Source organism: Lissotriton vulgaris, chromosome 10, assembly GCF_964263255.1.
Source record: "Lissotriton vulgaris chromosome 10, aLisVul1.2, whole genome shotgun sequence".
In the NCBI taxonomy this organism is placed as follows: domain Eukaryota; kingdom Metazoa; phylum Chordata; class Amphibia; order Caudata; family Salamandridae; genus Lissotriton; species Lissotriton vulgaris.
In genome coordinates this window covers 74,864,267-74,890,796 of record NC_141698.1, presented here as the reverse complement: position 1 = coordinate 74,890,796, position 26,530 = coordinate 74,864,267, and the positions used below count along the sequence as shown (strand labels likewise).

At 48.9% G+C, this 26,530-nt stretch overlaps 1 protein-coding gene across 3 annotated transcripts in view; it reads left to right on the top strand.

Annotated features, from left to right (window-relative positions):
* LOC147684697 (uncharacterized) overlaps positions 1-26,530 on the top strand; it is a 292,946-nt gene that overhangs the window by 251,122 nt on the left and 15,294 nt on the right. For all 3 annotated transcript variants that reach the window (XR_015300652.1, XR_015300653.1, XM_086940535.1), the window contains one exon: positions 16,020-16,142. Coding sequence is in view for 1 of the 3 variants with exons in the window: in XM_086940535.1 (XP_086796661.1) it covers positions 16,020-16,142 (123 nt within the window). In the remaining 2 variants the exon portion in view is untranslated. The remainder of the gene's footprint in view (positions 1-16,019; positions 16,143-26,530) is intronic.

Genomic DNA, 26,530 nt, shown 5'->3' with positions numbered 1-26,530 from the left:
GAGGACAATCCACCATCTTCATCACTCTCACGTCCCCGGGGTCTCCCCTGATTGTCTCTACTTCCGCCAGGGCCCCCACACGTTCTCCTATTTCTTGGTACACCCTTTGCTTTTGTATACAGTTTCTTCGGCCCTCTGGCACCAGTCAAGGTCCCGGTCCCATTCCTCTCACTGTGGGTGCATCTGCGCTACCCATCCCTGAGCAATATTTCATTTCGCCACTCCTGCTGCCAGAGCTAGCCATATTTCCGTGTATCTGGACCAGTCCGTGTCCCCTTTGATCATTAGTAGAAGCCACTTAGGCTCCAACGGGACCGTCGCACAAGTTACTACTTGTGTAACGATATATCTGTAAGAGACATTAGTTAGTGATAGATTCCTTACCTTAGAATATCCCCAGGCGTCAGACTGGATCCGGAAACTTTTGCGTAGCAATACCCCTGCGCGTCGGTAGGCGTCGTCTGCGGCTCCGCGTCCGTCGTCGGCGTCGTGAGCGCCGGAATGACGTCGTCGGAGTACTTAGACGCCGCCCATGCGCGCTGACGTCAGTTCTGATACACAGCTTTTCCGCGCCAGATACGCAGAGCCATGAGAGAACCAACACTGGTGCCATGAAACTAGGGCCCTGAAAGGGGATGACCTTAACCCTAGATATCGGTTCGCAGAACGGGGAGGATGGGTGGGTCGGTAAGGAATCTATCACTAACTAATGTCTCTTACAGATATATCGTTACACAAGTAGTAACTTGTGCATCTGAAAGAGACACGTTAGTGATAGATTCCTTACCTTAGAATAGATACCCCAGCAATACCAACCCCGGTGGTGGGTCTGCGAACCAATATCACACCAGAAAGTCCTGGAGGACGGAACGGCCAAAGAAGCCATCCCTCCGGACCTGACTGTCCAGGCAGTAGTGTCTTGCGAACGTGTGCAGCGAGGCCCACGTAGCTGCCTGGCAAATGTCCTGTAAAGGGACTCCTCGGCCCAGGGCAGTTGTTGTCGCCGTGGCCCGAGTGGAATGAGCCCGCAACCCAGCAGGGGGCTCCTTCTTCGCCATGGAGTAACATGCTTGGATACACAAGATGATCCACCTTGAAATGGTCCTCTTGTGTACAGCCTTTCCCTTCTTCGTGCCCACGTAACCAACAAAGAGTTGGTCATCCACCCGGAATTGGCGTGTGCGGTCTAGGTAGTAGGAGAGCACACGTTTTGGATCCAGACGGTGGAGCCTCTCTTCCTCTTTCGAGGGATGCGGAGGCGGAAAGAAGGTGGGCAAAGTGATGGACTGCCCGATGTGGAAGGCCGTTACAACCTTGGGCAGAAAGGAAGGTCGTGTACGTAACACCACCTTGTCAGGATGAACAGACAGGAAAGGTGGAGAAGAAGAAAGAGCCTGGAGCTCACTCACTCTCCTGGCAGAGGTGATGGCCACCAGGAAGGCAGTTTTCAACGTGAGAAGACGGAGAGGACAGTTATGGAGTGGCTCAAAGGGAGCACACATCAGATAAGTGAGAACAAGATTCAAGTCCCACTGGGGCATCACGAAGGGAACAGGAGGGAACATGTGTGTGATGCCCTTCAGAAATCTGCTTACAATGGGGGACTTGAATAAAGAAGGCTGATCAGGTAGCCTTAAGAAGGCGGAAAGAGCAGAAAGGTACCCTTTAAGAGTGCCCAGAGCAGAGCCCTGCTGGGCAAGGGAAAGAAGAAAGAGCAGCACTTCCGAAAGGGGTGCAGAGAGAGGATCCACAGCCTTTGCTGTGCACCATGCCACAAATCTGTTCCACCTGCAGGCGTATACCGACTTTGTGGAGGGACGCCTGGCTGCCAGAATGATATCACAGACTTCAGGAGGCAAGTCAAATGGCCTCAACTGTTGCCGCTCAATCTCCTAGCTTGTAGGTGGAGACTGGACAGGTTCGGGTGCAGCACCGTCCCCTGCTGCTGCGACAGAAGGTCCTCCCGAAGAGCCAGACGAATCGGGGGATCGACTGACATGCTGAGTAGCTCGGGATACCAGTATCTTCGTGCCCAGTCCGGAGCCACAAGGATAACCTGGGCCCGGTCGCGCCTGATCTTCTTCAGCACTCTGGGCAGAAGTGGTATAGGCGGAAAGGCGTACAACAGACCGCAGCTCCACTCGCGACGAAAAGCGTCTCCGAGCGAGTGCCGCCTTGGAAATTCCAACGCGCAGAACTGATGACATTGCGCGTTCTCTTCTGTGGCGAACAGATCTAACCAAGGCTCTCCCCACTGCTGAAAGAGACCTTGCGCCACGTCCGAGTTCAGACGCCATTCGTGATCCATCATGCACCGACGGCTGAGTTCGTCCGCTCTGGCATTCAGAGAGCCTGCCAGGTGTTGAACCACCAGAGTCACGCCCTGATGTTCCAGCCATTGCCAGAGGCGCAGAGCCTCCTGGTACAGGGTCCACGACCCCACTCCGCCTTGTTTGTTGCAGTACCACATACGGTGGTGTTGTCGGTGAACACTTGCACCGCACTCCCCCGGACAGAGGGGAGGAATGCTTTCAGTGCTAGACGAATCGCCCGCAGCTCCAAAAGGTTGATATGGAGCCGGGACTCCGCCGGAGACCAGAGGCCTCTGATCTCCGCGCCTCCCATGTGGCCTCCCCAGCCCTGGAGGGACGCGTCCGTCACAACTACGTGCTCCGGGTGGGGTAGGGAGAGGGATCTGCCACTGACCCAGTCGCGGTCCGTGAGCCACCACTGCAGTTGTCTCGCAGTGCCCTCCGAGATCAAGACATGATCGGACAGGTTGCCCTGATGCTGGGCCCACTGAAACTTCAGGTCCCACTGCAGAGCCCGCATCCGCCACCTGGCGTGATGCACCAGAAGGATGCAGGAGGCAGTCAGCCCCAGAAGCCGCAGCGTCAACCTGACCGAGACTCGGGATAACGGCTGGAAGATGGGAACCAGAGCCTGAATATCCCGAACCCGCTGTTCCGGTGGGAAAACCCGAAACTGCGCCAAGTCGAGAACCGCTCCGATGAAGAGGAGCTTCTGAGAGGGACACAGGTGTGACTTCGGCACATTGATGGAGAACCCCAGCAAGTGCAGGAGGTCGGCCGTAGTCTGGAGGTGGGTGACGACTACCTGGGGCGAGCCCGCCTTCAACAACCAGTCGTCTAGGTAGGGGAAGACTGATACCCCCTGCCTGTGCAGATGAGCTGCGACCACCGCCATCACCTTCGTGAACACCCGTGGGGCGCTGGTAAGGCCGAAGGGGAGCACGGTAAACTGAAAAACATAGAAAAACGTGCTGCATCTCGGCCCTCCGCAAGGGCTTGGCCGAGTTTAGCCTGGACCTCCTCCGGGCATTGTGGCAGCACCTCCGCAACCGTGTCCCACAGAGTGTGGGTGTAGCGGCCCAAGAGACAGGCGGTATTCACAGACCGCAGCCCTAAGCTAACAGACGAGAAAACCTTCTTCCCGAACTGTTCGTATCTCTTGGATTCCCTGTCGGGCGGGGCCGACGGGAATGCGGTCTGGGAGTTTGAGGCCTGGATGACCAGACTCTCGGGGGTGGGATGGGTGGACAGAAAGCATGGGTCGCCCGGGGCCGGGCGGTAGCGTCTGGCCACGTTCCTATCCACAGGCGGGCCTGTGGCGGGCTTGGACCAAGTGAACGTCACATAAGGCCTCATTGAACGGCAGCAGGGGCTCCACGGAGCTTGACTGCGGTTTGAGGACCTCAGTGAGGAGATTAGTCCTCACGGCCGCGACGGGGAGCTGAAGGTTTAAGGCCTTAGCTGCCTTCGTCAACACTACGCTATAAGTAGAACCCGTCTCCGAAGCCACAGTCTGAGGCGAGGTAAATCCAGTGTCTGGCGATGTGTCAATACCACTGGCCTCCCCAAGCTCATATGTCCAGTCCTGCTGCGACTGGCAATCTAGTGCCAGAGGGTCCTCGGACCCCTCCCAATTTTCCTCGTCACCTGTGTCCTGGAAACCAGGATTAGCAGACAGGGCCTCCTCGTGGGGATAAAATTCCCCGAAGGCTGTCTGAATCGGCGCCCAGCGGTGCCCTTCCGGCGCCTGAGTAGGACCGCAGGAAACCTTGGGGCCGGCAACCACAGTGGTCGTCGGGGGCGAGGTCGTAAGGTCGACCGGCGAGGTCCCGGAACCGGATCCTTCGAGGTCCTGCGGCGCCGAGACCCAAGTCGTCAGCGGCGTCGGGGCCGAAGCACCCGACGGCGTCGGGGCCGAAGCACCCGACGGCGTCGAGGCCGAAGCGCCTGACCCGGAAGGACCTCCAGACGGAACCGCTCGGCCCGAAGGCGCCACGGGAACCGACTGAGGAGGGAGGGCCCTCATGGCCATGAGGTACCTCTCGACCTCCTCCGGCGTCGCGCCGTGCCCAGGGACCCGAAGGTATGGGGCAGGCGGCGACGCTTGCGACTCCCGCGGAGCCGCGTGGGCGGTGTCGCCCGAGCCCCCCGCCGCATCGTGCGAGCGTCGGGGCGGGTCGGAGGAACGACGACGTCGCTCCGACTTCTCATGCCTCTTACCTGAGGACTTGGAACCAGACGATCGGTGTCCACTTCCGGAGCTCCGATGACTCCGACCTCGCGACCTGTCCCTCGACCTCCCGTGGGACCGGGACCTGGAGCGGCGCGGGGCCGACTGCCTCAGCTCGAGACGCTTGCGGGACCGCTCCTGCCTAGCCTTCGACGTCAGGGCCCGGCAGTCTGAGCAGTCTCGATCGTCTTGGTCGAGGCCCAAGCACTTCAGGCACCGGCGATGGGGGTCCGTGATCCGGCGATGGGGGTCCGTGACCGACATCGGTCGATCGCACTTCGAGCAAGGCTTGAACCCGGGCATCCCTGGCACCGATGAGTCGAGAATTCGACAAAAAGAGAGAGATCAAAAGGATCAAAAAGTTCAGTCAAAAATTGACTGGGGGTAGAGCTTCTTCCGGATCTGCGCTAGCTGGCGCGGAAAAAAGAAGAACTGACGTCAGCGCGCATGGGCGGCGTCATTCCGGCGCTCACGACGCCGACGACGGACGCGGAGCCGCAGACGACGCCTACCGACGCGCAGGGGTATTGCTACGCAAAGGTTTCCGGATCCAGTCTGACGCCTGGGGATATTCTAAGGTAGGGAATCTATCACTAACGTGTCTCTTTCAGATACCCACACCACCACAGACATTAATTATCTCAAGGACCATTGTCCAGACCAGGATGATTTTTGGACACTCCCAGAGTATGTGGAAAAAAGTGCCCTCCTGCTGACAACCCCTTAAACATAGTGCCGAAGGACTCTTTCCCCATGTAAAAAGACGTGTGCGGGGGTAATATTTACTGTGAAGGATTTTCAGTTGCTTCAGTTGGAACCTTGCAAGGATTGTGATTTCCCTAGGACTCTGTATCACATCTTGCCAGTCCTCGTCATCAATTTCTCTGAGATCTATGGCCCAGGTCGACCGGAGCGCGGTCAGGGGGTCGGGTAGGTTGTTATTAGTTTACGATAGATCGTGGACGTGGGTTTTGCCAAAATGGGCAGATTGATCCATTTTAACGTGTGCTGTCATTGAATGTGCAGCGTAGTTTAAACACCTCTGGCGTTCCAGGAGTTCTGTGTGCTTTTTACGCGCCTCTAGCAGTGGTGCGGAATCCAAGACAGCTTCTATTGCTCGAGATTCTAGAGTGAGTAAATTCTTTTCCACTACAAGCAACTCCGATTCCACTTGTCTCTTCATATCGCAAACCAGCCCCCGACATTTCCCACGTATTGTAACCTTCATGGCAGCCCACTCCACCATGCTAGATGAAGCTGTCCCTGTTTTAAGCGTTGAGTACTCACTGAGGGCTTCCCCTTTCGTGTCTTTAACTGTAGCTGCCACGTGGGGATGTAGGAGGCCCGTTTTCCCATGCCAGTGTAACATAATGCGGGTTGTGGTCAGAATGTGTACGACCCCGGTAGTCCGAGCCCGTTGTGTATGGGAGTAGGGAAGGTGAGCTGAAGAATCTGTCTAGTCGTACGTGTAAAATCACGAGGCATGGAGTAGAAAGAATATATCTTTACATCAGGGTTCCGATGTCTCCAAATATCAACCAAATCCCACCCACGCACCCAACCGCCTAGTATAGGTCCCCCCCCCACCCCCCGATGCTAGGACTTCACATTCGAAAGATTCAAAGCAGTGGACAAATATGATTAACAAACAGTAAGACCTCTTATCTGACCTATATTTCTTTAGTGCGACCTATTAGGTTCCAACGTGCCCACTACCCAAAGTCTGTGCACACAAAAATCAGAAATTGTCCGAAGTTTTCTATTTATTCATTCTTTTGCATCTCTGTGTGTTATTTATTACATTGCATTTTTATCCCCCAAAAAATTCCTTTTCATATATACACAGACATTTTATATATTTTTTGGGAGAAAAATATTTATTTTCTTTTTTTTATAAATTACAAGATCATACATTTATACATATATCATTATCATTACAATTTATAAAGCAATCTACAATTCATTGTAAAACATATATTCCACTCCACAAACAGACTCCCACTTACCGGTCACAATACACTCATTCACAGTAATAAGAAGGGATCCGACCCTATGAGGGGTCCCACAAATGTCTAGAATGGGAATGCTTCGCAACTGAAAGATCTTAAACATCAGTTGTGTATGATAACATTGCCTCTCTGGGGCCGTTGCTCATGGGTACTGTGTTGGTCTACCCGCGTTTTGGTGGCAAAACCACCTTCATGACCAATATGTATCCAGAATGAATCTCATACAACAAACCAAAAGGATTGAACTGTTGGGTGATAAAGAAATTGTATTGTTGGGTGTGGAGTGGTGTGGCTCACCAGTTAGAGGCGGCAGACCCGGGAGCAGAAGTCGGCCGGGACCAGGGTTCAATTCCCGACGCCGCAGGGTCGTGGACTTGGGTCAGCGGACTCGATAATTCTCGCTTCGGTGCCTACTCTAATCTGGGGTCCTATTAATAACTATCTAGGAGGCACTCTCTCCCAGTTATAATAACTTAAATTACCCTGTATCAAGCCTTTTCCGGTCTTTATATATTTGTTTGAATCAGAAAAAACTCGGATGACTGTGTATATTGTTCATCTTCTTACTGATGATCTCCAGAGAAAAACAATAAAAATTTCAGCTGGAATAGAGGATATGAAAACCGTCACTCCTTACTATTCCCTACAAGTCTAGATAATCTAACCGCTCCAAAGAGTATAGTAGATCATATTATGAGACCGGATTGCACACTGTCTGTAAAAACGCATACATCTCTCAGGACTATGCTACCTGAGAATACTCATAACAACACAACCGTAACAAAGCTAGCTATAAGGCACATTAGGTCCAAAGGTTGTTAAGTAAAAAGATCCGAAATGCGCTCTAATTCAGGGAACATATATATGGCATATAGCCTCTGCCTGATGTCATTTTGGCGTAACCTGTAGGAAATATCACAAGTAATGCTTGTGTTCTAAAATCTGAGTGCACGTGGTCGCCCAATATGCATCGAAAACGGCCCTAGATGAGGTCCTGTCTGCACCAAAAGGGTGCAGCCTCTTACGAGTCTTTTTTTTTTTAAACTGCAGCATCTTGGCTCGCATACCCGCAATGTGGGTCAACATGAAATCATGCTGTTAGTAGACAAAGAAGATTTCTGACACGAGAACCGTGGAGCATCTACTGACTTTGCTCCAAGCCTGCCTGCTGTACCTGACCCTCATCGAGACACTGACTCGGCCTGCCGCTGTGCAGACTCCAAGAATCCCAGAGGGCTTCCAGTGCATGACAAGTTGCCAGAGAACCCAGCCACAGACTCCAAAAAGCAAGGTCCGGTACACTGTCCTGCTGCTCACTGGGACTACAGACCCAGCAGCTGCCCAGGCAGAGTCACCGCGCTCCAACAGGTCAGATTTGTCCTCCTTCCAAGTGTGGGGACGCCAGGGAAGACTTGAGCTACACTGCACCAACACCCTGTGTACCGGACCCCTTGCAGCAACCAAGGTTTGTTGTGTCCAGCCCAGACTTCGTCAAGGAAAACCGACCTGCACTTTGAAGGACTTCAGGGACAGTGAGACCCACATTGAGAGTAGCCCAGCTGTCCTGTCTGTTGTGCTTCTGCAGAAAATAGGCTCTGACTGAAATGTACTTGCCTGATTTTGATGATCTTGGTATCTAAATTTATATAGAAATTTGTGTTATTTTAATAAAATGATGTCGGATTTCTTTTAGTGTGCATCTCGCTTACTATCTTTGTGTGTTTAATAAATGCTTAGTGCCACCCTATGATTCGCCTAACTGCTCACCCACACTACCATAAAAGAGTGCATTTGGGTTATCATTTGTGCCTCTGTAAGCCAATTGGAGTTTGGCTGGACTCTTTACACAGTGTACCTCGTGTTAGTCCACTATACAAAGAGCCAGCTTCCTACAACCACAACGCAGTATGTTTTACCTGCATATTTTCTCTTTGCATCCCATCCAAATAAACTGAAGTGTGTCCCAGTTTAAGGGGAACCACAAAGGTGATGCCAGGTAGTTGATCTGAATTGTTCTTTTTATCACACCACTTTGGTATGATGGCTCACACTTTCAAGCTGCTACTTCACCACCCTTTTAATAGAACTCCACTGTTGGCGTTCCCCCACTCACTGTTGGATAGCCCAAGATAATAGGAACAGGCAAAAGTCCAAAATAGCAAGATGCGTAGGAACAAGAATTGTTTTTTAGTTTTTCCCCAAACCCCCATGATTAAAAGTCTGCTGAACCTTCTTTCGCTTTAGAACCTAAACACTGCCTGTGTCACTTGAAAATGTATCAGACGCATGATGACAACAGTACTTTTACCCACCAACCCACTTCCTAGAAACCTCAGCCCCCTTCCCTGCTGACCACCCTGAACCAAGAATTTCTTTGGTTAGCTAGATGCCAAGGATAACTTGTGCAATCTCTGCTTGCATACTTTCTCCATTGCACATAAACTGTAAAGATGCAGCCATGTGCATTTACTCCGTCGCTGAGCACGCACTTGGTTAAGAGCCAGAACTAAAATGATCTTTAATGTAACAAGAGCAACATCTTTGTGTGTTAACCATGTTTAGACTTGTAATGGGATAGTGTTGGTCCCTCTTCCAATTTGCAGGCTCTTTTCTTTGTTGTGCAACAAATAAAGCTTAATGGTCATGCCCCTTGGACTGCTCTCATTACATTGTTCAGCAGGTCCGTACTGCGCAGCTTGGTGGACGTGATCCATTGCTATTTATATTAGTTGCCAAGTGTTCAAGTAGTTACAGTTTGAAATCCTTTAAGCCATCACACACAGTTTCTTCATCCAGTCACTAGACTCTAAGACTGTCTCATCTGTAGCAATATGGCACATCTTATCAGCAGTCAATCACTCTTCTGTGAATTTCTTTTAATGTAATTTTTGTTGTCCTTTTCCCTATCGACAATATGGATTTTTCTGGTTATCCTAAATCCTTCTTGTGTGCGAAAAAGCCTCCTCCCCTATTTCTTTTAAAGTGTGATTTTCCCTCAAGAATAAGCCTATATTTTGCTGGTCTTTTTATTTTCTATGCCTGTTTCCTAGACAATATGAAGCTGATCAGATCTTCCTTTATAACAGTTTATGCCTGCAAGGCTACAACTGCTTTTTCTTTTGACCCTGAAGAATAGCATACGGTCTGACCGATAGCTTTATCTGGTGCTGTAGTTCAGTGTCTCCAGTTCTGTTTTCTTTGTTGTACTGTTGTTTGAGGCTGAATCCTCCTTAGCATGTATGAATTCATTCCTCGATTAAGAAGTCCGTTCCATTCCCTTGAAGTACTCTCCTCCTCAACACCCAGTTGGTGAAAGGACCGTCTTGCCTGCAGGGTCCTCACCTCTTGAATCTAGTTGGTGCCAGGCGTTATCTTGAAAGTGGAACATTTATCTTTGACTGACTGGCCCCCACTATGCGTCGTGGAGCCCCATAAGGAGCCATCCTGGAACACTGAAGTCTGTTAATGTTATCTTGCGCTTTGGGACAATAATCGTGAGATACTTTCCTCAAACGTTCCTTTGAAGGTTTTACAAGTTCAGGTGGATACAATGTCCCTACTAAAGCTACCAGGATTAAAACAATTGTCACTATTGTAGTAAACTGGTCGATTTCAAACCACAACATCTTTGTGTGGTGTCTCGGGCCTCACCATGATTCTAAGTTGTGAGATAAATTAGGGCACCTGCATGTCAAGGCATTAATGATGGGGAGGCTAAGCACCTTACGGCTCAAGCTCATGAACCGTCTTGAAAAGCAGTGCTGCTTTGCTCCCTGGTGCCACTACAGAACCATTGTGGGCGAAACCTGTGTTGGCAGTCCTCGTGCACAGTTTTTGCTTATGAAAGCACAATATTAAATAGAATAAACAAAACTCAAATCAATGCCCAATCTTCCTATTTCCATTGGGTTACTCCTATTCAGCTCTGTCTGGCTTTCTATTCCCATTCAGGACATCTGGAAACTAAACATTTCTCCCATTAATTAGGGTGTAGACTCCCAGGGACCACAGCCCCTTTGCTTCTCAGATCCCTGGGCAGGGGCCTGTAGACTGTAACAGAATACGAGGACTTTTCTATTCTGACTCTGGTTCGATTCAGATGCCTTCTCTTATCGGTCATAATGACAGCAGCAAAAAGAGATGGTTGGGATTACTTGGCCCTTCAAAACGCTGTGGCCTTGACCCAGCGCCTAATGTTGAATTAGACTGCAGTTTGGGAACTGATATTGAGAAAGTGGTTTCAATTACTTCAGTACTGCGCAAAACTGCCGAAGTCTAGCATTTTATTTATTATTTATTTGTTGAGTTTATATTGCGCACAGCTACCCAAAAAAGGGTTTCCCGGCGCCGGAGCGGACATGAATTAGAGCTAGCAGGTCCTGCAGGTGATCTTACTGATCAAACAGCCAGGTTTTAAGGTTTCTGCGAAAGCGGGTATAGTCAGTTTCTTTACGTATACTGGATGGGAGTGTGTTCCAGATGAACGGGCCATAAAAAGAGAAAGATCTTCCTCCCATTCTGAAAAGTTTGATCCTAGGCACAAAAAAGTTACCTAGTGTTTCAGATCTTAAACAGCGGGAAGGTTTGTAAGGGCGGACTAAGGCCTGAAGGTAGTGAGGAGCTGTGCCTGCCTTTATTTTGAACATGTAGCTCAGGGCTTTGAACTTGATCCGATTCTCCACCCTGAGCCAATGTTGTTCTCGGAGATACCCAGAGATGCTAAAGGTCTTAGGAATTTTTCAAAGTAGCCTCGCAGCTGAGTTCTGAATTAGCTGCACTCTACGGCTTTGTTTGATCCCAGGTAGAGAATGTTGCCCTAGTCAAGTCTTGATGTGATAAGTGCGTGAACTACAGTCTTTTGAGTGCAGACGGGCAACATCCATATGATTTTCTTAAGCCATTTCAGAATGGTAAAGCAGAGTGCTGTCACTTTGACTGTATGTTTGTGCATAGACCGTGTATCGTCAATGACGCCCAGGTTCCGAATGAGACTAATAGGTTTTGGGAGGTTACCCATTTGAGTGGGCCACTGAGAAAGCTTCCAAAGGTATTTCTGTTTGCCCAAGATAAGGACCTCGGTCTTCTCACCATTTAGTTTCAGCTGGTTCTTAGTCATCCAGTTGGAAATATTACTGAGACCTCTCAGCATTCACATGTAGAAGAAGCAAATCTTAAATTTCTCAACATTACATATGCTTCACGTCCGCCACTGAACTTTCACTGCCTTTCAGCAATGCCCAAATGGACCCCATCCTGGTGGCTTGGCACAGCTCTGCTTCTGCATCAGCTGTCAACGGTCAGTCAATAGCTACTGCCAGTGAGCGAGATTAATTCATGCATTCCATAGCGTGGTTATTGCTGTTTGACACTATTAATACAACAGGTGTGTCCAGACATGGGGGCCCATGCCCACTGAGCCAAATATCTCATGCTATACCCTACTGACAAGCCCAATGTAGTAAAGTGTTCCTTTTTGTCATGGTGAGCCCCACTTTTTTTGCCACTGGTACTGATGTGCACGGGGTCACTGCTAACCAGTTCCCAGTGCTCTTTCCCTTAAAGCGAAGTAAAATGGTTTAATTGTGTTAGAATTGGCACACACTTTATCACCCCTGTAAGCACCTAGTAAATGGGTACTAAAGGCTGCTGCATGGTTCCCTAAGGGCTGCAACATGTATAATGCCACACAAAGGCACCCCCTTACAAATTGCATGCAGGCTATCATTGCAGGCTGTGTGACACAGTGCAAACCATGTGTGAAAACACGACATGGCTCACTCGCTGTGTGCCATGCCAAAGTCACTGCATATAATATATGTAACTCACCCCTACAGCTGGCCTGAGAGCCCTAAGGCAGGGTACAGTATATTTTATGCAAGGAGATATCTCTATGTCAATGTCATAGGTTTTTATAGAGCGCAACTTGTCACCGCAAGGTCTCAAGGTGCTTGCATCATAAGAGCCGGCTAAGAAAAGACAAAAACAGAGCGAGCATCGAAGCAAAAGACAGGAACAACCTGCTAGGGAAAAAGCCATGTTTTCAAGGCTTTACAAAATTGCTGATGCTCAGTAATAGAGAGAAGGTGAGGAGGCAGCTTATTCCAAAGCGCCGGTGCGAGATATGAAAAGGAGCACTGCCCATACCTAGAGGTGCGCATGCGGGGTTGCCTTAGTAAAGACTTGTGGCTAGATCTTAAGGACCTCCTAGGGACATACCAGTTGAGTTTTTTTGGGAGATAGCGAGGCCCCTTGTTGTATAATGAGTTGTGGGTCAGGCATAAGATCTTAAATTGACTTCTTTGCCGTATGGGGAGCCAGTGCAGTTTTTTCAAACATGGTGCGGAAGCAGTTCTAGGTGGCAGGTCCAGCACTAATCTGGCGGCAGTATTCTGCAAAGTTTGTAGTTTTGCCAACAGATCCTCATTCAGGCCGTGGTATATGGCATTACAATAATCAAGGTGGCTGATGATCAGGCCCTGAACCAGCAGCTTCCTGGCTTCCAGCGGAAGCCATTTGAAGATCTTTCTGAGGCCGCGCAGGGGCATATGAACAGATATGCCCCTGTGATGTGTAGTTCTATTACTAGATATTGCAAGAGATCATGAAGCCAACTTTAGGTATTTACTGGGCACTGGTCATTACGAGTTACCAAGATACATAATGGCTTTACTGAAACCTATGGTGTTTGGTTACACACACCCTGGCTAAATAAATCCATACTGATTCCAGTATTAGATGTATATGACCGGCACCAAGAGGGTCCGTTGGGGGTGTCCCCTGAACCCTGCTAGTCTTCTACTGTCCTGGCTAACTGGTATCGTCCAGCCGCCACCATAGATGAGTTTCTGACCCCCTATAGGTGAGAGCTATTGCTTTCTCTGGTCAGGAAACCATGTTTTCTCCAGAGAGTGTTCTCACCTCCAGCAGGATGGCTAGTGAATCTGCATACCAAGACCAGAGGCTTTAAAGCCTATGCTGCATTTGATCTGCAACCTCGACTTCCTCCAGGTGAATGCCACACCCTGCCCTGGTGCCCATACGGCACCAGAACAAGCAGGAGATTAGCTATGCACTAGGCTCCACGAAAGAAAGGTATTGCCATCTTGTTTTTGGTGTAATTAGCAACTCTAGGACCGTGTTATGCCCACTCCCCACAGGAAGTGGTCATATAGGTGTAGTGACCCCAGGAATAAGTAGCCCATTAGCTACTCCCCTTAATGCCCCTAAATATAGTATTTCAGTGGTCCCCTGACACCAGGAACTCGTGTTTGTTCTGCCTGAAAGAAGAACAGATGAGAGCAGAAGACGTGAGAACTGTGAACCAGCACCAAAATTGGCACAAAACCTTGCCTGGCTGCTGCTGTCTCAACCGTGGCAAAGACTGACTCCTCCAGAAGCGGAACAGCTTCCCCGAACCCTTGTAGGTCTACCCAGCACTTCTTCGATCCAGCAACAGCTCCCTTTGAGTGAAGGAGCCACTTCTCTGCCCCAGCAGGCATAGACCGCGTCTTTCACGGTACAGCGTTCTGGTGACCCCCGGGCACAACGAGGGAGCAGCCCCCCAGAAGGACTTTGTGGCGTCCATGGGCGAGCCCCAGCTCCCCAGGGAGTACTGAGCTGCTAGATGCTCCACGAGCCCCCCTGCATCAATACCTCGGATACCGGAGCCAGTTGAAAGCACCAAGGCTTGTTTGTGTTTAGCGGAACACCACTGCCGCCAGCACTTACCTGCATGTTAAGGAATTTCGAGAGAGACCAACTTCACACCGAGAGAGAGTAGCCCTGCTGGGTGTCTTTTCCCTCTTGTGCATGTACACAAAGAACCGTGAGAGCCTCTAATTCATCGATCAGCCGGACACAACACATCTGCCCTGAGCTCCTCAGCACAGTAAACCGATGGTGTCTGTTTGGTCCTGAGACCCGCAAGAGCCTAACCCCCCCCCCCCCCCCCCCCCCCCCCCCCAACCCCACTTTGGGTTCTGTGGACTGATCCTCCACTCCCCACTTGCAGTCCTTTTCTTACTGGTACTCTTCCCATTGACTTTAGCTTGTTGCATTCAAGGCTACCTCCACATACAGCAACTCTGCACCCAGACACTGCTGGTGCTCTCTTGGACCTTAGCCCCTACTTATTTAGAGACCATTGAGAACAGTCCTGTAAGTCGTCTGTAGGTGTGCCTATGCAGTGCATGTTTCTCCCATTAGGATAAGATTACTGCTTTCAAAGCTCATGCCTCAAATCTGACAGCTGTGATTTTCGGCTGTTCATGCTGTAAAACCCTATAACTTCTAATGTACTTACCTGAATCCGTTGATCTTGGTATCCTAAATGTTATTGAAATCAGTAATCTGCCCTCCAGTGTGGTCCATGTCATCCTGTGAGGTCATCACCCATCCACTAAATTGTTCTATGCAGGACTATGGTCCCGATTCATTTCTTGGTGCGGGGGAGGTCGTCATTTATCCACGCACAGGGCATGTTTCTGATGTCTTGCATTATGTGTAATCTCTAGTCTGACAAGAGTGTGCTGAGTGCATAGTTATTGGTTATTTGTTGCTACTTTCATCCTTTCTTTAACGGGCAAGCCCTCGTTGTTCAGCCTCATATAGTCCTGTATTTTCTGAAGGGGCTGGTGTATTTGTTTCCCCCTTCCTTTTTTGTGATACTTATGAAGCACAGTTCTAGACTTTAAGTCTGCCAGAAAGATGTTAAGACAAAAGCAAAGGGTGCCCACTACACGAGGATGAATGCATAAGGAAACCTAGTGTGTTTTCTTTTTTTCTTGTCTGAAAAGGTTCATCTGTACATTTTTGTTTCCATCATGTGGTGTAGAACAGACGTGTTACTCCGTTTTTTAAAGTAATTCTTCATTTTCGATTGTTTTAAAAAAAATTGATTTGTGTATGGTTTTGTCAAAAGATGAAACTTAAAAAGTATGTAAAATATTTTCTTTCTTTTATGTATAGTAGTTGGAGAGCAGCTTGTTCTCTCTTATTGTGTTTTGGGATCCCTTACATTTCAAGCTTTTGGTTTTAATGTGAGTGCCCATCTTGAAGAAGTGGTTTTACAGTCTATTATCTGTTTTATTTTACCTATGCAACTTTTCAAACATGCAGAAATAACATTGTCAAGTAAAAGCAGCCATTACAACTATGCTGTTGAGACCCGTCAAACCTCTTTCAAAATTGGGATGGTCAGAATATCAAAAGGCCCAAGAATGCTTTGGGTTGGAAATGAGTGCTGGTGAATACGTGGTTTATCTTCGGCCATTTTATGTATTTCCTTTTTACGTGAAAGTTTCAGCTGGCAACAAGTGTTTGGACTATTGGGGTTGGAACAGGGAGTTGGAGCTTCAGAACTATTTTGTTTATGTTGGTTAGTTTACATGTTTTTGAACATTTTTGCATTGAACCGTTGCCAAGAAGAACGTTTGGTATGCATTAAGATTTTTTTCACTGTCTCAACAGGTGGTCGCTTAATGGTTCGCAGTATATATGTGATCTAATATACACATTCCTTATGCACTTAAATATGCTGGTACGCTCCGTGGGATTTCATATGATGGATATCATCATTGAAAACTTCAACATGTAAGAGCTCATAAATCTAGAAGTATCTCTAAATATCATATCATGCATGTCTTGTGCTTTTTGTTTTTCCTGCTTTTGAATCCACGTTGTTTTCATATTTGTACGCATGTTTCAATTCATAAGTTTATATGTTTTAATTTCATTACGCATATTCATTATATGATGCCATGGTATAAGTTTATAGTGCATCACCGCTCATATATTATGTATTCTTGTATTACATTGTGGAGAGCTCAATAGGTTTAGTCAAGTGTGCGGTGAAGATTAAGATTCGCTTGTTTCTTTTGCATATTCGACATCACAAATCACATTGCCTAGCTTTCTCTTAATACAATCGGTAAAGCCCCGTGCATGAGCATATTTTGCGGAGGAAGCATCTTCAGATTCCTGAGAGAGTATTGCGGTTCAGAGGAACAAGCGCAACAGAATAGACCTGATGCTCGCTTTCCATAGCGATGTTGCAGATTGAAAAATATTGACTAAGAAATGAGTGGAAATGAGTGAAAGGTATGTGTTAAAAAGCCATTTAGAAAACGTGTTTTGTGACACTTTGTTTCAAATACATATATTAGCTTGTGGCTAAGGAAGAAAGGATTTCCATGATAGCACCAGAACCTTGATTTAATTACTGATTTGATAATGAATAACACGTGATATGCTGTAAATTTTAATATTTTGTTCCTTGTTTTTTTTTTCCTTTCACCCATTATTTTTATTTCTGCAATAACATTAATTGTTATGATCACCAATATGACAGGGGTTACATATTTAGCCTTGAATGTACACAGTGTGGATTCTAGTATGTGTTCATCTATGGGGGGGGCTACTGAACTCACTTATATCCTGTAGTCTCGGACAGAAATGGTCGTGTTCTGATTGACATTATCTCCAAGCATGTAGTGGGAGATGAGTGGGCTGCATTCTGTCATTAGCTTAAGTTGGTCCAAACCAGTGCTTCCAGAGTTTTGGGTAGCCTATCACCAGCCATAATGACTACAAAGCCTGTAGAAACACATCACTCTTAGATAAAAACAAGCTCCGGAGCTGTGTCAAGCTTCTGTGGGAGAAGCACAAATATTTTTTTACAAATATTCTGAAGATCAGCAGCTGTTTTTATAAAATGTTTGTGAGTCAACTGGTTGCACCGCACACATTGGTATTACAGAAAGGCGCTTACAAGGTTCATCCCTAAGTCCGACACTATTTAATATCTATGTGTCGGACCTAGCTAAAACCATCAAAGCCCATGGGATGAACCTTACCTCATACGCGGATGACACTCAGCTGATTCTAACCATCAAAAATGATGGAGAAACAGTGGCAGAGAGTTTCAAAACAGGTATGCTGGCAATCGGACAATGGATGTCGGCAAACTGTTTAAAACTGAACTCCGAAAAAACAGAGGTGGTAACCTTTGGACATCTTTGTCCCAGTTGGTCCCCAGTTTGGTGGCCAGCATCTTTCGGAACTTTGCCAACACCAACCCACAAGGTGAGGAACCTGGGTGTTATCTTTGATAACGACCTGAATTTCATGGCTCACGCTAACCAGACAGCCACCACTGCTTTCTATAAACTACGACTGGTAAAAAAAGATCCTTCCTTTTCTCCCAAAGAGCGCAGGTAAGACACTGGTAAGCGCGCTAGTCCTGTCTGCGTTAGATTACTGCAATGGCTTGTTAGCCAATGCCCAAATCAGGGTCATTAAGAAAATGCAGACAGTGCAGAACGCGGTACAAAAGGGGGTGGTAATGGACGGAGCATCTGAACCAATCAAACACTCACACCCAGTCAAAAGATTTGGGTTTAATCCATCACCGTTCTTTAGCCCACTCTGCCACCCCTGTTCAGACATGGCTATATGCAAATCAGTCTGACCCTGTGCCTCATGGGAACAGTCCAGCCCGAACTGCCAAGCCATGCCTTCCCTGGACCGGAAACAAGCGTTCGAGGCATGTGGGCTGCTAAATTCATATCTTAGCATTAGATCGCCACCTAGTGTTGGGTCCGGATGATCGCACATTGTTGTCCTGGAAGAGTCTTCGAAGTATCCTGAGATGGGTGGCTCCTCCCCTGGACTACAGTGCGCATGGGCATCGGCTCCATCCCCAGATTGTTTTTTTCCGCCATTGGGTTCGGATGCGGTCTCGACGTCTCTCCGTCGGAACCGAATAAACATCAATCTTTACGGCCAAAAGGCTTGGGTTCTTTACGTCGGTATTGTTTGCGTACGGTCTCGAGTTCTTCCGTCTCTCGGAGCCGGATTCAGCGGAGTTTGTAACACTCTTCGGACATCGAGGCCTTCTCATCGCGACTCGACAACAAGTTCCCAACATGGAGCGGAGTCCGTTTAAACTCTGTCCGCTCTGTGGGTCCAAATACCCACACATAGACGTACATCCGGTCTGTAATAAATGCCTTTCGCCGGACCACGACGAAGGCAGTTGCAGGGCCTGTGCGAGTTTCAGGTCGAAGAAGACTCTCACGATTCGGCGCGCGGTGCGCCTTGTGGCCAAACAGGCGGCCCCGGATCCAGAAAACATCTTCGACGACCAAGAAGACGAGGACCAGAGCCATCATCTTCAAATCTCCCCGCCCGAGACGGAGGTCGAGGCCGATCCGGAATATGACGACGACGGAGTCGTGGATCAAGACCTTGAATACGTCGACGAGGTAGGGGACGACAATATGGTTTATGGGGCCGCGGAAGATAGCTCAGGGGACGAGCTATGCCCCGAAGTTGACGGACATCAGGAGAGGGTCGCGGGATCGCCTGTCGGCCTTACCCAAGACCCTGGAGCGCAAGCCACGGCCTCGCCTGCTGGCCCGGCCACGGACACACTTGCTGCGCCAAGGGTTTCGAAACCGAAACTGAAAGCAACGGTCTCGGCAGCACCTAAGATGGCCGACCCAAAACCGAAACCGAAAGTCAAGGACTCAAACGTCCCTAAGATGGCGGTCGTCACCGCAAAGACACCTACACAGGCAGCCTCATCGACTCCGTCGACCTCCGGTCCACAGAAGTCGAAGAAACACGCCGATTCCACAAGGTCAAAATCGGCGCCGGAGGAGAGATCCGCTAAAAAGAGTGGCACGCACAAAACTAGCGCGTCGGCGCCGGCAAAGCCAGCCAAAGCAAGCGACACAGCCCCGGCTCCAACGGGGACATCTGCGCATCGCTCCAAGGACTCGGGGTCGGCGCCGTCCATCCCTCCAAAGGAGCACCGGAACGTCGCTTCCGACGGCAAGGCCGCCTCGTCGGTGCCAAAGACATCGGTCACCGACGCATCTCTCGTTGCTTCTTCACTACAAAGAATTAGGGAGAAGGCTTTTTCTTCGTCGACGCCAGCGCCATCGACGCAGAAGGCGGCAGACGTCCCGGTCAAGCCCGCAAGTAAACTCCTCTTCCTTCTACCGCCAAAAGTGGCGCCGAAGGCCTTTTCATCGAAATCGACGCCAAAGAAGACGGAATCTTCTACGGCAGGGCCATCTTCGGGTCAGGTGCTCGACCAGGAAGAGGATTCGGAGTGTTTCATAGATGCGGACACGGGGAAGTTAACCCTTTACAAAAGAAAGATCACTTCGCAGCCGGTGGAATCCTATGTCATTCCCCTAAAGAAGAAAAAGTTTCCACAAGACGCCTCAGGCCTCATGGAACCTATCCAGCCTCCTATGGGAAGGAGCCCAACACCGTCTCCAGACCACTCTGAAGGTGAAGGCTATGGTGAAGATGAACAATACACGTTCCCAGTCAATGAGCCTGAGGCACAGCCAGATTCATATGATGTCATTGGGGACCATGGCACCCAAGACATGGGACAAGACCCACAGACTTTCAGTACACGTGCGTCCCCTACAGAGGATTCTACAGGTTTTCATGCACTCATTGAAAGGGCAGCTGCTAATCATGATGTGGACATGCATGCTGACCCAGTTGAGGAAGACTTTCTGTTCGACACCTTTGCAGTTTCGGAGAAAACTGTAAAGACACTGCCTATGCTCAAAGGGGTCCTCAAGCATGCTGCGGACATCTTTAAGGAGCCTACCAGGGCGAGGGTGGTCAACCCACGTATTGAAAAAAAGTACAGACCAGCGCCTGCGGACCCTGCATACATTCGAGGACAGTTGCCGCTTGACTCCCTGGTGGTCGCAAACGCACGCAAAAGGGCCAACTCCCAATCAACGGGTGAAGCTCCTCCCCCGGATAAGGAGTCCAAAGTGCTAGAGGCAGGAGGCAAAAGAGTGGCTGCGCAGGCTGCCAATTTCTGGCGAATTGCAAATACACAGGCACTACTGGCACGTTATGATAGATCACATTACGACACACTAGAGCAGATTGTGGAACACCTGCCTCCGCAGTTTCAAGAGGGCACCAAAATGATTATACAAGAAGGGCAACTGATCTCCAACGCGGCCATAAAGTGTGCACTTGATGCCGCGGACACAGCCGCTAGGGCCATTAACACCAGTGTTATGCTCAGAAGGCAGGCCTGGCTCCGCATATCAGGGTTCAAACCTGACATTCAGACAACCATACTTAATCAACCAGTCAACCCGGATAGACTGTTTGGTCCAGATGTTGACACCACCCTGGAAAAAATTAAAAAAGATACTGAAACTGCTAAATCTATGGGGGCCCTACAATCACAGCAGTTTCGTGGCAATAATTTTCGACGCTCAGGTGCCCGTGGAGTCACCAGAGGACAGTTGGGTCAGCAGTCACAGTTCCCTAGAGGTGGAGCACAATCCTCGTACCCCAAACAAAACAAGAGGGGCTACAGGGGAAACAGCAACAAAGGACGCGGCAAAGGAGGCAACAATTCACGCTCCTCTGCCCCAAGCAGCCAGTGACTCGCTGTCACTGCCCCCCGACCACTTAACACCTGTCGGGGGGAGAATACAGCAGTTCCTGCCCGTCTGGATCAACATCACCACAGACAGGTGGGTGCGACAGCTTATCCAGTACGGTTATTGTCTAGAGTTAAAATCCACTCCACCCAACATTCCACCAAGGCAAAGGCCTATGTCCGCAGAGCACTTGCACTTATTGCAGCAGGAAGTGTTGGTGATGCTGCAAAAAGGAGCAATCGAGCTCGTGCCAGTGGGGGAGGAAGGCACAGGGGTCTATTCCCTGTACTTCCTCATTCCAAAGAAGGATGGATCTCTCAGACCAATTCTGGATCTCCGTCCCCTCAATCTGTACATACTGTCAGAGCATTTCCACATGCTTACACTGCAACAGATTCTTCCTATGTTAAACAAAGGAGACTTCTTAGCAACCTTAGATCTCAAGGATGCTTATTTCCACATTCCGCTACATCCGTCCCACAGGAAGTACCTCAGGTTCACTATCCAGGGCACGCATTATCAGTTCAAAGTCCTACCCTTCGGAGTCACAACTGCCCCAAGGGTGTTTACCAAGTGTCTGGCGACAGTGGCAGCGCACCTCAGGAGGCAGAACATCCATGTCTATCCCTACCTCGACGACTGGCTCGTTCAAGCCAGGTCGGAACAGCAGTGCGCCGCGGACATGTCAACTACCATTCATCTCCTTCACGACCTGGGTTTCTCGTTGAATTACCCAAAGTCACACCTTCAGCCGGCACATGTCCGGCAGTTTCTGGGTGCGTCAATCAATACCCTGACGGCCAAGGCGCAACCAAACCAGGTCAGGATAGACGGCATACAGTCTCTAATCCAAAAATTCAGACCGGGACACTCACTTCCAGCAAGAGTGTTCATGCAGTTGATAGGCATGATGGCCTCCTGCATCTTCATAGTCCCGCACGCACGGTTGCATATGCGCCCGCTACAGGAGTGCTTAGCAAATCAGTGGACACAGGCTCAGGGACAATTAACAGACCTAGTGTTGGTTACCAGTCGGGCATACAACTCTCTGCATTGGTGGACTCCACACAACCTTTGCAAGGGCCGACTGTTCCAGGAGCCAGTGCCACAGGTTATCCTGACAACGGACGCATCTCTCCAGGGATGGGGAGCTCATCTGCTCACTTTCACAGTGCAGGGACTATGGACGACGCAGCAACAGAAGATGCACATCAACTATCTAGAACTGATGGCGATCTTCATGGCGCTCAAGTCCTTCATTGTACATCTGTGCAACAAGGTGGTGTTAGTCCGGACGGACAACATGACCGCGATGTACTACATCCAAAAGCAGGGGGGCACCCACTCACCACAGCTGTCTCACCTGGCTCAGAGCATGTGGAAGTGGGCCATTCAGAGGAACATCTTCCTCATGGCAGAACACCTCCCAGGGAAGGACAATCAGATGGCGGATCTGCTCAGCAGATACAGCCATCAAATGCACGAGTGGGAGATACATCCATCGGTACTCCAGCCGTACTTCCAAAGGTGGGGTCGTCCAGACATAGACCTGTTCGCCACAAGGGAGAACACAAAATGCCAAAGCTTCGCCGCCAGGTTCCCACACCCCCAATCGCAGGGCAATGCGATATGGATGAACTGGTCAGGCAAATTTGCTTACGCTTTTCCCCCGACACCTCTGATACCACTGGTGGCGAGAAAACTACGGCAACACTCGATGACACTTATTCTAGTTGCTCCAACGTGGGCGCGCCAAGCCTGGTACACCACGTTCCTCGAACTCTCAGTGGTGCCGCATCAAAGACTGCGCCTCACGCCCAGACTTCTGACGCAGAACCATGGAGAAATTCAGCATCCAGATCCGCAACAGCTCAACCTGGCGATCTGGCTCCTGAAGTCTTAGAGTTTGGATACCTCAACCTACCTCCTGAATGCATGAACATCATCAAGGAGGCGAGGAAGCCATCAACCAGAGCATGCTATGCCGCAAAGTGGAAGCGTTTTGTCATTTACTGTGCGGACAATGACATAAACCCGCTAGATGCATCTATCCCAAACATCATTTGCTATCTGTTACACCTTTATAAGTGCAAACTAGCGTTCACTTCTATTCGGATACACCTATCCGCCATCGCAGCTTACCTTCAAAACAGGCAGCATCTCTCAGTCTTCAGGGTGCCTGCCATTAAAGCGTTTCTTGAAGGTCTGAAACGAGTCATTCCCCCAAGAACACCGCCAGCTCCGGTGTGGAACCTCAATGTGGTCCTCACCAGACTGATGGGACCACCATTTGAGCCACTGCACTCGTGTGAACTGCAATTCCTGTCGTGGAAAGTTGCTTTCCTAATTGCGATTACGTCACTAAGGCGGGTTAGTGAGCTGCAAGCGCTCACAATACAAGAGCCTTTCATTCAAATTCATCCAAATAGGGTAGTGCTACGTACTAACCCCAAGTTCCTTCCAAAGGTGGTGTCACATTTTCATCTCAACCAAACTATCGATTTGCCGGCATTCTTCCAGAACCCACAAACAGTGGCAGAAAGAATGCTCCATACGTTAGACGTACGGAGGGCATTGATGTACTACATAGACAGGACACAACACTTTAGGAAGACGAAACAACTCTTTGTTGCCTTCTCACCACAACACAAAGGCAACCCGATTTCCAAAGCGGGAATAGCCAGATGGATTGTTAAGTGCATTCAGATCTGTTATCAAAAAGCCAAGCGCACTTTAACAATACCCCCAAAGGCACACTCCACACGCAAGTTGGGGGCATCCATGGCTTTCCTAGGAAACATTCCTCTAGAGGACATTTGCAGAGCAGCCACGTGGGTTACACCACATACCTTTACAAAACACTACTGTGTTGATGTACATTCCAAACAGCAAGCGGCTGTAGGGCAGGCTGTTCTCAAAACACTTTTTCAGGTTTCTGCAGCTGGCACGGGCAACCGCCGCTAATGGAGGGACTGCTATGTATTCTATGCTAAGATATGAATTTAGCAGCCCACATGCCTCGAACTGAATATGCTACTTACCAGTATGCATCTGTTCTTGGCATGTAGGGCTGCTAACATTCATATCGCCCACCCTCCTCCCCGGTGCCCGTCGCAGCTGCAGATATACTATTGTATTCAATCATTAGCATGGACATCCTTTACACTTTTCACTCCATCCTCTGCCACAATGGCGAAAAACAATCTGGGGATGGAGCCGATGCCCATGCGCACTGTAGTCCAGGGGAGGAGCCACCCATCTCAGGATACTTCGAAGACTCTTCCAGGACAACAATGTGCGATCATCCGGACCCAACACTAGGTGGCGATCTAATGCTAAGATATGAATGTTAGCAGCCCTACATGCCAAGAACAGATGCATACTGGTAAGTAGCATATTCATTCCGAGGACCGGTTTCTGGCATTCCAGCCGTCTTCAGCCCGGCTTGCTTGAATCCAGTGGCAAAGTGAGCAAGGGACTCACGTCTGAGCATACCCTGCCACACTTATGGCGGCCAAAAGCGGTACAAAAGGGGGTGCTAATGGACGGAGCATCTGAACCAATCAAACACTCACACCCAGTCAAAAGATCTGGGTTTAATCCATCACCGTTCTTTAGCCCACTCTGCCACCCCAGTTCAGACATGGCTATATGCAAATCAGTCTGACCCTGTGCCTCATGGGAACAGTCCAGCCCGAACTGCCAAGCCATGCCTTCCCTGGACCGGAAACAAGCTTCCGAGGACCGGTTTCGGCATTCCAGCCGTCTTCAGCCCGGCTTGCTTGAATCCAGTGGCAAAGTGAGCAAGGGACTCACGTCTGAGCATACCCTGCCACACTTATGGCGGCCAAAAGCGGTACAAAATGGGGTGGTAATGGACGGAGCATCTGAACCAATCAAACACTCACACCCAGTCAAAAGATCTTGGTTTAATCCATAACCGTTCTTTAGCCCACTCTGCAGAACGCAGCTGCCAAACTTCTTTCGGGAATTCCCGGATACAAACCTATAGCCAACACCATTAGAAGCTATCACTGGCTCCCCATTAGGAATAGAGTTACATTTAAGACCTTATGCATAGTTTATAAATCACTGCATCAACAAGCACCTCAATTCTTGAGACCAGCTTATCCCATACAATCCTTCCCGACCTCTTCGTTCAGCCAACTCTAACGACTTGGTGGTGCCTCGCACTAAATTGGTCACTTGGGGAGATCGGCGTTTTCTGGTTGCTGCTCCAAAACTGTGGAACACACTCCCTCAATCTATCAGGACAAGCCCAAACCTCATGTCATTTAGAAAGCAACTGAAAACTTGGTTGTTTAACCTCTAAAAATATCAGGCCCAGTATAGGATAAGTCTGCAATAGTATTAGCGCTGAGACGCCTGCGGGCAATTGTTCGCGCTTTATCAAATATCAAAAATAAATAGCTCTTCAGTAAATGCTCCAAGCCAGTCCTCCTCCAGCACATTTGTGGAGTGGTTTAGTTTTGAGCATCAGAACATTCTCAGTGAAAATTAAGGAAGTCACATTGACCTAAGTCCATGCCACCAATGTTCCCATTGTGGAATATGCTTTGCATCAATAGTTTGTGGAAGGCTCGCTGGCATTTCTCTAGAATTCTTAAGTTTGGATTATTATCTTCCGTTATGACTCTGGGTATCCTATGTACTTAATCATAGCAGTCATACATTCAAAAGTATGGCCCGTAGACCTCCTTAGTTCTTTCATCATGTCCTTGTTAGTGGATGAACCCTGGATACTGACATCTTAGATTCCTTACGCACGCCATTGAAAATGCAGAAGTCTTCTAACACAACAGTACTTCTTTGGAAAATGTTTAACTGAAGAAGCTGACCTTTCTTCATGAAGGGCCTGCAAAACATTTTAAGTAAGCCAAATACAGATGTTTGTAAAAGATGCTTCATGTAGATTCTTATCAAGTTGTCAGTGTCAATGTTGACAGCAATGGCGCACAACTTTAGCTAGTCCTATCTTCCAAAGAGAAGCTTTTTTCATTATTTTGAGTTCCATTAGAGCTTTACAATGAGGGTGTCCAGAGGTGTCCTGAAGGAATAGAGGATAGTCTGTAAGAGCATACTTTAGGAACAGCAGTCTTGTCCCCTAATTCAAATTAGAGGGTTCACACTCTCTCCCCTGTTGCTTCTCTATACCCAACTTTCATGAAGGGTTAGAGTGTGCACCCTGAAAGAGCAGCCTACAGGAACATCAGTCTTCCATCAACTGGTGGAAAGACCAGTGTTTATAGGCGTCTACCCATGCTGCTTTTTTCTTTCTCCACATCCCTCTTTCTCACTGGTGTTTTGCTATGGTTTCTCCCTCCCCTCGTTCATAAGTTCCCCTTTCTATTGGTTCTGGAAGAAGATTGACTGTCCCCAATGTCGTTTCCCATGAAGAGAAACTCATCCCCCTACTTTGTTGCAGGTGAGTGTGCATAGAAGATGCAGCAAGCTGGTGAATACAGCTAGGTAACATTTATTTTAATCTGAATTGTTAGGGAGGCTGTTTTGTGAAATGTA